This window comes from Phlebotomus papatasi, chromosome 3 (genome assembly GCF_024763615.1).
Source record: "Phlebotomus papatasi isolate M1 chromosome 3, Ppap_2.1, whole genome shotgun sequence".
Taxonomy (NCBI): domain Eukaryota; kingdom Metazoa; phylum Arthropoda; class Insecta; order Diptera; family Psychodidae; genus Phlebotomus; species Phlebotomus papatasi.
The window spans coordinates 72971314-72984639 of NC_077224.1; the positions used below are offsets into that span (position 1 = coordinate 72971314).

At 35.9% G+C, this 13326-nt stretch overlaps 1 protein-coding gene across 2 annotated transcripts in view; it reads right to left on the reverse strand.

Moving 5' to 3' along the window:
• Positions 1-4192: 4192 nt before the first annotated feature.
• LOC129807309 (uncharacterized) overlaps positions 4193-13326 on the reverse strand; it is a 352121-nt gene continuing 342987 nt past the window's right edge. For both annotated transcript variants that reach the window (XM_055856497.1, XM_055856496.1), the window contains 2 exons: positions 9588-11351; positions 4193-7084 (listed from right to left, as the gene is read on the reverse strand). In XM_055856497.1, coding sequence (XP_055712472.1) covers positions 6073-7084; positions 9588-11212 — 2637 coding nt within the window. In that variant the 5' untranslated portion in view covers positions 11213-11351 and the 3' untranslated portion in view covers positions 4193-6072. The remainder of the gene's footprint in view (positions 7085-9587; positions 11352-13326) is intronic.

A 13326-nucleotide genomic window follows, 5' to 3' on the forward strand; every position in this document is an offset into this window, starting at 1 on the left:
CCCAGTCTATTTCCTGTGAATGTGGTTAAATTTTGATCTTCGAAAATTCTATATCGAAATGGTTTTCGAACATAGGTGTCTTAGGATGTAGTATTCGCCTTGACTACCTCTAAAACATATTCAAAAATAAAAGAAATCGCAGGAACCGTTTTCGAAGTAAATCAATAACATAGTTTTGCGGTGGAGGGAGGGTGCGGGGGGAAAGAAAAAAAAAGTGTCTTAGACAATGTTAACTTATAGGGGGGTCGTCGGAGACTGGAAGTCTATATCTTTTAGTGCTTGGTCTCTAGCCGTGTCACACGTTCAAAAAAAAGTGGATTAAGGTAAAGTACCCTTAATTCGACCGGTTCCTCTATTCGACCGGTAGATTTATTTATTCAATTTAATTATATTTGCTATAATATTTTGTGTATGATCTAACATTAATAGGTCAATTATTCTTTAAATAATACGAATCAGTGACAAATTCATAGAAATTGATGAAATTCACCATCAAATATTCAAAAATTGACCCACCGGTCGAATAGAGGAACCCGGTCGAGTAAGGGTACTTTACCTTATATAAATGCTTTCTCTTTGAGTTTGAGTAACAAAAGGTATACTCTTTTCTAGTCTTTGTGACTTAAGAAATCCATCAAGTGGGGTGAATTAAGAGATGCCATCATTCTTTTTGTAAATATTTCATTTTGGGAAAAATAGGATTTTGATTTTTTGAAATATTACTAATATTTTTCTGCAATTCCCATTGAATTTGGAAGGGCTCCAAATCTTATATATTCTTGTTTACTTTTTTACCAGATTAATGATTGTATTGAAAAAGTTTCCTTAACTAAAAATTTGCTAAAACTTGAGAATAGCACCTAAATTACATTACTATATTTTAGGAATATCCTCAAAAATAGATTTATTAATAAAAGAAGTAACTTTATTTGATATTATAGACCGTAACTCTGTTTTGTCATAGGTCCTAAGCCCTTGATATTATAAATATTTTCTTTCTAAATTTATGAAAGCAACATATTGTAGCATTATATTGCAAGAGAAAGGGTAATGAATATTGCTGAAGAATAAGTTGTTGTTGTCTCAAATTAATTTCCGCAAAAAGCTGCTGAAGTATCAATAGAAGAAAATGGTGTCAAAGTTGAAGAGTTTCCTAGAAGGAAAAAGGCCAAGAGGTCGTTGGCGCGTATTAATGAAAAGTGCTTGATGATTCATGAAAGTCATGGTGAAAAGTGTTTTAACTTTACCATCCTTTAGCTTTATGATATGGATTGCGGCCTCAAGGGTCGATATGGTGCTTTTCTTCATGAAAAAGAAATAAAAATGGGAAAGGGGTTTGGGAAAAATCATCAAAAATAACTGGCAGAGATTTCTGCCTCCTGTTTTTTTTCCCAGGAATCATCATCTTTTGGGTGATTTTTTTCTTGCTGCCAGAGGGCTCTTTGGAGGGTGAAAAGCAGTTTGAATAATTTTCAAATAAATTCACACAACATCAACGATGAAAATTCTTTTACGCTTACTTTCTCTCTCTTTTTATTACATCCATCTCCCATCTTCAATCTCTGTCCCTTTGGTATTTTTCCAGCAAAAGTGAAATTGTGTCTTGTCGCTGGTGAAAGTTGATGCTGAGGTTTTTTTTTCTGGAGAAAAAGCATTCCTGTCTGTTGGTGGAAAAAAAGTAAAATCCATGAAGAATGACACACCAAAAAATATACCAGAATAATATGAACATTTGGGGAATAATATTTTATTCTAACAATCCGCGCAACGACAATTCTTCATGGATTTTACTTTAACTCTAAAGTATTCTTTTGATCACACTTTTTTCGAGGATAATCTTACACTTGGGGGTTATTTGTGGAATTCTTGAGCAGTTTCTGTGGGTAAAAAAAAAACAGCGATTCGTCTAAATTAGCTTATTGTAGGTGGGATTCGTAGTGTGGGCCATCTGGAAATGGTGGATTCATTTATAGTATTTTTCTTAAAGGACTCGTGAGTTTCTACTCACGTAGAGTTTCTACTCTACGGTGAGGGGACAACCAGAAGAAAGTTCAATCTAATAATGGGAACTGGCGCGATTATCTTGATAGGGAGTGTATCCTGTGTTCGCCAGTGGAAAAGTGATCACCCTAAGAGGAAAATACTTTTTTGGTCTTGTCCAGAGCTTTCGGTCCCGACATGGACCTTTTTCAGTGGCTGGAAGGGCATCAAAATTTATTTTGCAAATTTTTTTGTCATTTTCTTGTTTTTACAAAGGTCAATTTTGGATAATTTCAACACCCACTCACCTAAATCATGTTTTCACAGTCAGCGATTTGTCGATTTGCTGGTGATGATCTTCCTGACCAACAAAAATTGACCGATCCCTGAGAAAAGCTGCGAAAATACAATTTATTCGACCACTGAAGAAGGTCTATATCGGGACCGAAAGGTCTGGGCAAGACCAAAAAATGTTTTCTTTTTGGGGTGACCACTTTTCACTGGCGAACACCGGATACACTCCCTATTACAAAATTCAATAATTCTTCTTAAGTCAAATAAGTTCTCACAAAATTTAATAATTCTTCTAAATATTGCAGGTTCGGTTAATGATCAATAGAGGTTCGTCTGTAATTGGAAATAGCTCGTTTATTCACCAATCGGATCAAACAAAGTCCCTTATGATAAGATTATATAAAACATTGAGGGTTATATCTCGTCAATATTCCTTTTTTCAATCTATACAAAATTTAATTAGAAAATTTATTTTTTTTACAAGTCCGTCTAAAAGTTTCTACATCTCGTCCTGCAACAGGATTCAATTGAAATTCTCAGTTTTTCGAGGGAATTTCCTAAAATCCACTATGTAAATTTTGAAAAATGTATGCATTTCTTTAAATGTTGGTCTTTAAACTTGACGTTAAGTAATTAGCTAAATTAATTAAAAAAAAACAAATAAAGAAAAAATAAGAACTATGCTTTTTAGCATCTAAATCCTCGTGGCAAAAATTTTGGTATTGTTGTGTAGAAAGGAATATATGGATTTGTATATGCATATACTAGAGTAAGTGTGCCAAAGTCCGTCCAGCTTGCAATTTCGGCCACCTTTTTTGTTCCTCGAATTTCCATGAACTTTTAGATTTTACGTACTCTAGAGATTATACAATGCAAAAGAATAACAAAAAATGTACCTTTGACAAACGAGATGACGTGAAAAGATATTGGAAGAATTCCCGAAGGGCAAGGAACTATGAGAATGAAGGTGGCCGGAATAGGGCACCAAAGCCATGTCTACATTTTTATTCATTTTAAAATGTATTAAGAACAATTTTAAAGTAAATAAAGACGATATACTGTCTTCAAGGTTCTAAGCAACACTCCTAAAGTAGAAGGAATGAAAAAAATCAATTTCTATTAAAGATATTACATTTCAAACTTGAGACTTTGGCGCTTGCATGCAACTATGCCGAAATTTGGCACACTTACCCTATGTATTTCTAAAAATTTTTTTTAAATTTTCATCAGTTGATTTTTGAAATATAAATAAATTTTCAATTAACATATTAACTCTTTCGCGTCTTTAGGGTAATGTCATGACTCGGGGAAAAAAGTTTTTTTTTGGTATTTACATTAATTGAAATCTATCTGTTCGTGCACGACATCATAATAGAAGGATGTAAGATTCTTGGCTCATTTTCTCAAGACTCCAGTTAGATTTCAATTAATGTAAATAGCCAAAAAGAAACTTTTTTCTCCGGGTCATATATGACCCTAAAGACGCGAAAGAGTTAAACCAAATTCTAATTGAAAGAATCACAGATATTACATAAGCTACAATCTTATCATTCATTTTCTCATTGCTTATGTAAGAGAGAAAGAAAATGATTAAAGTGAAGAACGAGAATTTATCAGATAAGTGAGGATACTTCAAAAGAATAATTTCCATAATTAAACATTTTCACTGATGCAAGAAAAACCTAATTAATAAGAGTATTTATTCTGCCTTGTGATAAAAATAAAACAATTTCATAAATGTTTAAATTCAATTAAGACGCCAGACTGATGAGTACCTACCGTGTTTTTTGTTGACATTGCTAGCATGAAAGATTGGCCAAGCATATCTCGAGGGAATGAGACTCTGTGATTCCTTGCTACACTGCAGCTCAATTTATCCTTTCAAGAATTTTCAAAAGACCAACTTAGAATAAAACTATTTTCTTGTCATTTTTCATCTTCTCATGATTTATTAACAACGTTATTCAGGACAATTACTTCCATTTCACTATCAGTTTCATATTTTTTTTCAACCAATTGTTCACTTACATTTCAATGCCTTTTGCATCACTTAATCACTATATTATCCTTAATTTTATACATGATATTTTCTTCATTCTGATACATTTTCTTTCACTTTAAATAATTTTTTTTCTCCTTCCTCTGAATATACATAATTGCAGAAAAAATTCCCTTTACCTTTTTTTCTAAATATTAGAATGTGTATAAAAAACTAAAGGAATTATTGTGTACATTTTAAAGTTGCTTTGTAAGGGGAGGGCAGTTTTAAATTAAGCAGTAGTAGAGGTATTTGGGGATGTTCTTTTTTAGAGAAATTATTCTGCTGTTGTTTTTAAAACAAAATGGAAAAAAGTTGTATATCAATAAAGTTTTAATATCGAGATTTTAATAAAATATATCGAGATATTACTTGAATACTTAATACTGCGAATAATTTGGAAAGTTCCAAATTAATTCTAATTTTATTAAAAAAAAATAATATGGTTATTTCCTCCTTTTAGATCAACATGCTTCCTTCAAGACCTAAGACCAATTGATGTCAAAATTCCAATATTCAATAAATAGATGTAATACTTTGCTTAATTGAATTGTCAATAAAGCTCCCCCATGGAAAAATAAACCACACCCTCGATAAGATCTTATTAAAATAAAACAATTTCTTCTTTTTTCGAGTCAAAGAAAACAATTTTTATATCAAATAATTTATTAGGTACTTTTGGATTAACCCTTTAATGACGATTAGAACACCGCTGTCCCATAAAGAAAATAATTTTTCCTGACTATCTAATTTTTTTTTATGTCTGTACATAATTGTAAAGTAGAAGATTGAAGAAATCTAGAATATTTTTTGCAAGTCTCTAGCTATTTGCTATGTAGTAAATATTTAAGATCGAAAAATGACGAGTTTTTAAATTTTCAAATTCATAATTGATTTTATTTATTTTTTATATTTCCAATTTTTTTTATGACATTAAAAATTACAATATACTCATACGTAATATTTTTCATTAAAGCGAAAAATATTATTTATTGGTATTGTCACAAAAATTACTCAAATTTTTGGGCTATTTTTGTCCCTATCGTTCATAGAAGCACAAAATACACCAAATCAGACTCTGTTGGACTTTCCAAGGTTAGATGTAAGAATTATCATTAATTATGTTTCTCAGTTTAATTTTTGTTTGTTGATTTTCAGTCCGTGAAAAGTGTCTCGTCGTTAAAGGATTAAGGGAAAGTATAGTGGTGCCACGCCTATTTGAAAGATCCTCCCATTTAGGAGATATTGGGAATCTTGGAAATATTGCTCAGAAGTTATGTGAATTCTACAAGGGGCGTGGTCTATTTTTACATATGCGAGGCTTCTACAACTGCATTACGTTTTAGTAAACCTGATTATTTATGTAAAAAAAATTTATATAAGAATAGAAAAAGATATAAAGAGCACTGTTAAAATTATAAATTTTCTTTAAGGTCCTTCTTGCAAGAAACCTCAGCAAAGGCTTTTAGAGAACCCTAGTATATAAATTTTTCAGAAGACAATTCTCATTAAAAAGAACATGCCACTTACCTCTCTTGTCATCTCAAGAAGTTCCAAAAATTCACAGACTTGAAGAAAATATGTGTCAATTGATATTAAATAACATTGGATATCAGGTGGATATAAAATTGTTCTAAATGACTTAATTTACGAAGATAGGGAATTATTTTAATTTAGTAAATTGTGTTTTGTCCTTCGAAAACTTAAGCCTAGTATCTCTCCTCGTGCCGCTGGGACTTCAGTCCAGGAGCTGATGATGTTCAGCTCTTGAAAAGGTGCTGATCTGCATTGGGATCATTGAGCTTTTTGAGGAGGGCGTTGCGATGTAGCCAGTATGGTGGTGGTTCAGGTGGTTGTCCAGGCAGCAGCGATTTATTCTTGAGGATGCTTTTGGTGGATGTTTCTTCGCCCAGGAGATTACTTGGGGCATTTTGATGGAGAACAGCTGCATTGTACATCAGTGGATCGGCCAATTTTGCAGCAGCAGCTTTTGGGGGCATCTCCTTCCGACGAATTGTCTCACAAGTTTCTTTCATCTTGCACAGTTGCTCTTGAAGATTCCGATACTCCTCCAGGAAACGCTCCAGCTGGGCTGCATGGTAGTCATAGGCGCTGGAAGTGGCAGCTGTGGAGGAGGATGAAGGAGTCTGAACAAGAGGACTTCTGGCCGGTAAGGCAGAGAAGTCCAGCAATGGAGTGGCTACTGGAGACAGCATTCGCTTGGTGGCTTCCTTGGCGGGAGATGTGGGCAAACTCGGGTACTGTTTGGCTGTTCCTGGAGATACCAAATTCAGAAAACTGCTAGATCTCTGTTGGGGATATCGTCCCCCAATCTGTTGGTATTCCGCCGAAAGTCTCCTACTCCCAGGCATCGCAGCATCATCCAGAGTCTCACTCCCATATCGACTTGGACACTCCGGAAGGAGCGGTGATTGACTGTCCGTGGAGGAATTCCGTGGGAAATATTTCGCATTCCCACTCAATCTTTTTCGTGGAAGAGTACAGAAATTGGTGGAAGAGGATGGACTCTTGGATCTCGTGATGTCCAATAAGTCCGGATAGCCCTTTTCAACCTCAATCTCCACATTCTCTGCCCCCGACGGACTCCTCCGGTGCTGAGGATCCGGAAACAGCTGTTGCTTTTTCATCACGTGCTGCGACCACGTGGGCTTAAAGCTATTCCCGGGTGCCGGAACATTCCCATAGGGGATCATGTGAGAGGCAGATCCGGAAGCGGTACTCGTAGCACCGCCGGAAAATTGTCCATCATTCCTGCGGAGGGAGAGACAACAATGAAAATCATGTAGACTGTAGTGTTCTCTTGCACTTGGGAATCGTGCTTCTCACGTTCTAACTACAGTGCTTGCTCGTAAATAATGATGCAGATGCAGTTCAGTAGCAAAATTAAACGAATTAAAAAAGAATTGTGTTTTGTGAGATGTCTTGTGAGGTGATAATTGGTGTGCTGTTCTGGATGAGTTTAGAGATAAGAACTCTTCGATAAATTGTGGTAAAAAATTGGTTGAGAAATACAGAAGGCATTGTTTTGATTGCAGGATAAGCCCCGCCCACAAAAATTCTACTAAAAGACTTCCTTGTAGAGATATGGTAAAATAAACTTTTTTTTTCAAGTTGACATCCTGTCGATAATGGAACACATTATCATATAAACAAGAATATTCCATACTACATTGGTGGGAGGAGCCTAAAAGACGTGTCTATTTTAAACTAATTACGCGCCTTTAGAATAATTCCGGTAATTTAATGTTTAACATTTTGGTTTTTATCTTCAAATACATATTCTCGTAAGATTGTCAAAAGTTCTGGTCGAAAAAGAATGTAGTGAATGTCACGAGGGCCACGTCCCATCAAAGTCACGCCCAATAGTTTTGTTTATTTACCAAAACCACGCCCTTTAAATTTAACTCGCTTTCTTGTAAAATAGATTTAAGTGGCAGGGCTTCACAATGCAACAGAAAAGCATTAAAATGCTTTCCCATATTTATTAAGTATTCTAGAAAAAAGGAGTGGTCTATTCTCAGGACAGGATTTTCCTATATTTACTTTCAACAAAAGGAGACTTTAATCAAGTGTATCGATATTACACTTGATTAAAGATTGGCGTTAAACAATTTTTAATGACAAATGAATTTATTACGATAAATTACCGATTTTCATCATGTCGTTTGTAGGATGAGCAATTGTCATAACTGACTTGTCAATTAAATCAGCAGCGAGTGTATACTTAGTGTGTGCATTCCCATACTGTTACAAGAACTAGAACTTGTACTTCAAATTATTTTTATCTCATTTTAGTTTTTCCCCATTTCTCATGGGTCCATTGCCGTCTCAGCGTTGTTTGCAACTCCAGGACCAAACGGTGGAAATATCCATTTTGTAGCTATATGTTGTGGACTTAAAATATTTTTTACATTGCAATAGGGCTAGGTTAGTCAAAAAAAGAGAATAAGATTGTCAAATCTAATCTCAATAGTATTATTAGAATTGCCGAGGTAGATATCGGAAAAGTTACGACAATTGTTGATCAAAATAACGATATTCAGAATTTGCTACAGAATTTGAATATTTTTTTAATTGTTACAATTGACGCACTGTATGCCAAATGAAGAAATAGTTACCCAAAATAATACGGGGCGGAGATAGCAATTTAGGGTTTTCGAGAACCCCCTTCATTACGATGAAGTATGAAAAGTCATGTAGTAAATTAAACTTGAAAGCAGGACACAAATGTTCCTTCCGGAAGCGTCAGTGGTAATGGATTCCATTCAGTGTAAAAATACTCAGTTTCCCAAAGCTTTCGGCGTACTGAACGCCTTCCTCAGTGGCTACAGAGGGGATTTTTATTACATAAATTACATTGTACAAAAAAAATGAAAAATCGAGGTGAGCAAATTTTTGTACACTTACTGACTGAAACAATTTTGTTCTCTGAATTGCGTTACAAATATAATGGCTACATCAATTGGTCATCAATTGGTCACCCTTCATTACACGTTTCTGATAATTACAATCAAACTTCCGTTTTCTCCCACATCTCCCTTTCTGTTTCCAAACCATATTTTTCACATTTGGTTATCTTTTAGAGGTTGCCTTAGTGGATATTTCATACAGATTTAAAAAATCGTTCTTAAAAATTTTCCAAGTTCCTAAGTTAAAACAGGTCTGAAGAGCCTATTTGTCAACCAAATTGATTCATATTTGGGTTTGTTGGAAAGGTCTTTGAATCTCAGATATGCCTAAACTGGTTCCAATCAGTTATGAATCGGTAATAAACCGATAAATAATTTTTATTCGAAATTCAATTGTAGAACCCCTAATCTACTCTTTCGTAGATCTGTATTGATTACGCCCTGTTCTTTTTTTTTGTACAAGGTAAACCTACCTGAGGATGAAATATTGCAACTTTGTATTGCTATAAATTTCGCAACAAAAGCATTACTTTCAAGCACCTTAAGTTATTGCTATTACAACAGAACTTCCACAGGAAAAACCTTAATGCAAAAAAGTCCTTAAAATTGAGTAAAATTTTTAAAATTTGCCAATAAAATTTTATACTGCAATAGAATACGTGCAAAATGCAACTTGACGAAGAAGAAAAATCTCTAAAGTGCACCCTTAAAAAATTACAAAAAAAAAACAAATTAAATAAATAAATTTGAAAAAATGTGTAAATAGCCAAAAGAATCTACCGGTCAACAAAAATCTCAAGTTATCTATTAATTTTGATCTTGTTGGAATTTTTCTGTGTATTTACCGACAGTCAATTCGTGGTATGTGCAAGTCGGTGTCATCTGCGCCAGCCGCAGAAAAGGCGGCTGAAAGTGGCGGAGCATCGTGCTGACTGATAATTTTCCATTTTGGCGCCGCGTGCATCTCCCTCCGCGTTGGGATGTCACAATTATCTTCATATCCTGTGCCATCGTCTTCGCTCGGCACATTCCGATAATCTCCATGACGCCTCTGAGCCGCCGCGGTGGCAGTTCCCACGAAGGCTATGCCATTTTCAGCCCCTGTAAGTTTAGCCGCCATCATATTGAGAGTCTCCCCAGCGCGAGGGCTTTTGTGCTGACTGGGATTGTTGAGATTGGAGGTTTTGGCCTTCATCTCAATTTTCTCGTAACTTTCACGGCGGCCGGCGGAATGATGGCCCCAGGATTTTAATTTGCGACTGCGACGAACAGCAAATAGACACACAGCCAATAGTAGGGAGGTGATCACAAAGAGAATAGCTACCACTACACTGGCCAGAAGAATTTTCCCTGAGAGGGAATTCTCCGGCGGCCGGCGGGTGACTGTCAGAGTTACCGAGGCTTCAGCTCTGCCAGCCTTATTTTCAGCCATGCAGACATACGTCCCAGCATCCTGAATCTCCGTGGACATGATTGTTAGATTGCTGACATTCTTTCTGCCCTGCAAGACATACATTCTCCGAGTAGGTGGTGCCAATGGCAGTCCACCTGTGGCATTCCCTAGCACTCGATTCCTCAAGATCCATTTAACACTGGGTTCGGGGATTCCATCAACGTAACAGCTCATTGTGATATTCTTGCCCTCAGTGGCATCGGCGCTGGTTCTGGTGGCCACGATGTTTGGTGTGCAGGCAAAGTCATCTAGGTCTAGGCGATCCCACGGCTTTCCCGTCAGCCGCGGCGGATGCCGACAAATAGGCACAACGGCTGAGGGGACTTTTTGGCGCAACATCCACTCCCTTAGCGGTCTGAGTGAACATGAGCAGTTCCATGAATTCCTACCCAGTTCCAGGCCATGCAGATTTAACAGAATTGTAAAGGTGGAAGATCGAACGTCCGCCAGGCGATTCCCATCTAAATGCAGCCACTCCAGCGTACTCTCCAGACTCAGAAAAGCCTTAGGATCAATATTGCTGATCCGACAATCAGATAGTTCCAGCCTGACCAGTTGTTTGAGACTACTAAAAGCATCCACAGCTACCCTTTGTATGGGATTTCCATTGAGTTTAAGCTCCCGGAGTTCTGGAATCCCACTAAATACATGCGACGGTACACTCGTAAGAGCGTTATGGCTCATGTCTAGTTCCACGAGATTGATGATATCCCGAAAGGCATGCTTATCCAATGTCTTCAGACGACACTTCACCACAAACAACCGCTGCAGATTGAGCAAATTGACCCGACTAAAGGCATCCCGCTCAATGGAAGTGATTTCATTGCCTGTGAGATCCAACACCTGAGTCCCAGCGTCCAGCTTTGCAGGGATAAACGTGAGATTGGCATTGATACAGGACACCGACTCCTTGCCGCTCTTCCACTTGCACTCGCACAAGTGGGGACAATCGCCGGCTGTGCCGCCCAGCAGGATGATAATCAGGACAATTGGTGTCGCCAGGTGAGCCGGGTCCATTCCCAAAGATGTCTCTCAGCTTCTTCACCACGATGCATTCAAGACACTCGGTACCAGGAAGACGCCAGCCACTTCATACCTGGCCACACTGATCATCTCAGGATCATTCTCAGTCAGACTCGCCAGGCTGGACACATATCTGCAACGAGCAGAAAGAGGAATAGTTAGAGGTTGCCTCCAAAATTAAGAGTGTAATTGCTGTTAACAAATCGAACACAGAAAAATTTGGTGAAAAAAATCTAATTATCTTTTGGTCAGGAAGTAGTTCATACTCTATACGAAAAGGACATAGAATGCCTCCTGCTTCGCCTATTTTCATGCAAATTTGGATGTGTCATGTATATCTCGTATGTAACATCAAGTTCCTCATTTTATCCCTTTTTTCATTGACTCATTCACTCTTTACTATTCAGGAACTTTGAGCAGGTTCAGCAGAGTTGAAGAATCTTAGAGTGATAGTTTTTCTTTTTAATTATTTGTTATTTTTAAAATACTCAAATCAGAGTTAGAAATAATGCTAGTTAGAAATATTGCGAGAATCGAACACTAAGCTAGAAACCATTTTCTCCGCATGAGGGCACTTTATTCTCTCACTAGTGACGTTGGCAAATGTTCTTAATTTTCACTTCATACCCAAGAAGCAATATTTTTTTAATACAGTCTTGTAGAATTCCCTAAGTAACGCATTATAGAACCAAAAATCTTTTTATTCACTTATAACGCTCTTGGTTCCATCACTGAGATTACTATAAGTAAAGTGACGCACTCTTAAGGATCTTAAGAACTTCTATAGGAATTTCAACAGAAAATTCTCACTTAAAGCCTTTTAAAACTGTACAAAAAGACTTGTCTAATACTTGGTTCTATAAGGCAGCTTTCTATAAGCTGTGTTGCTTCTTGGGTAAGCTTTCAGTTGAAAAGTTTATCTGAAGTTAATAAAAAATTACTTTTTATAATTTACAAAAAAATTAACAATTTATTATTCTGTTCGATAAAAACGGAAAAAGCGTCTCTAGATAATGTTTCTTTTGGGGGGTCCATAAAGACCGGAAATTTATATCTCTTACAGTTTAAGCTTCAGAAGGGTTACAAGTGATCAAACAGTAAAATACTAAATAACAACAAAATAATATGGTGAGAAAATGGCTCAATAAATGTGCTCAAATGCGGAATTTTTAAAAGAATTAACTGCTGAGGAAACTGACACGTTTACGCTCGAAACATTCCGAAATTCGAATGAAAAATAATTCTGCCATCACACAGACCGAATGTAAGGTAAAAATATCTTTTATTTGACTTTCGAAAATAATCTCCGAAGGCCTTTTCATTTGGGAAAACTGCGCCTGTGAGCACTCAGATTTAATAAAACGAATAAAACAGTAGCGCTTAGAATTAAGACTTTTAGGACATTAGCACATCAGTGAATTCTCGCCATCAATAAGCATTTTCCATTGATTTGAAAGAACTAAAATTTCACAACAGTTTGTAATTTTCTTTTTACGTGTTAAGAAATTAAAAAAGAATTTATAAGAGTGACTGTAACTTTTATAACTATTTGGGTTGTGTTACGGCTTATCAATTTTTTGATATTAAGATTTATAATATTCCAAGTACTTAAAAATCAACCGTTTTTCAAAATTGCTGAGCCCTTGTTGAAAAATAAAATTTTCAATTTTTCCTTTTTTTATTTGATCGAAAATTCAGGATGTTTTATTAACTTTCAGATAAATATTTATGCTTTTGATATTTAACTCGGCCTTTAAAATATGGAAAAAAAAACTTATTCCAGTTACTTAAAAAACTTATTTCCAGTTTGTAAAGTCCAGAAAAATTCAAAACACTAGGCAAAAATAGGAAAATTAGTTTTCTTTTTAATTGTAATGTTGGTATATTAATTTCAGAATTCAGAATTCAGAACATTCAGAAACCGTCTTTTATTTTAACTCAGGAGATATGGATCATAAAGCGATAGATTTATTACACATTTACGAGATTTTCAAACAGTTTTGATTCTCAGTTTTAAACCGATAACCACTCAATTTGACCATTCACAGCTATAGTACTATTCTCCAACAGTGTATTCAATACAAAGTAAATGGAACTTTATTTGAACG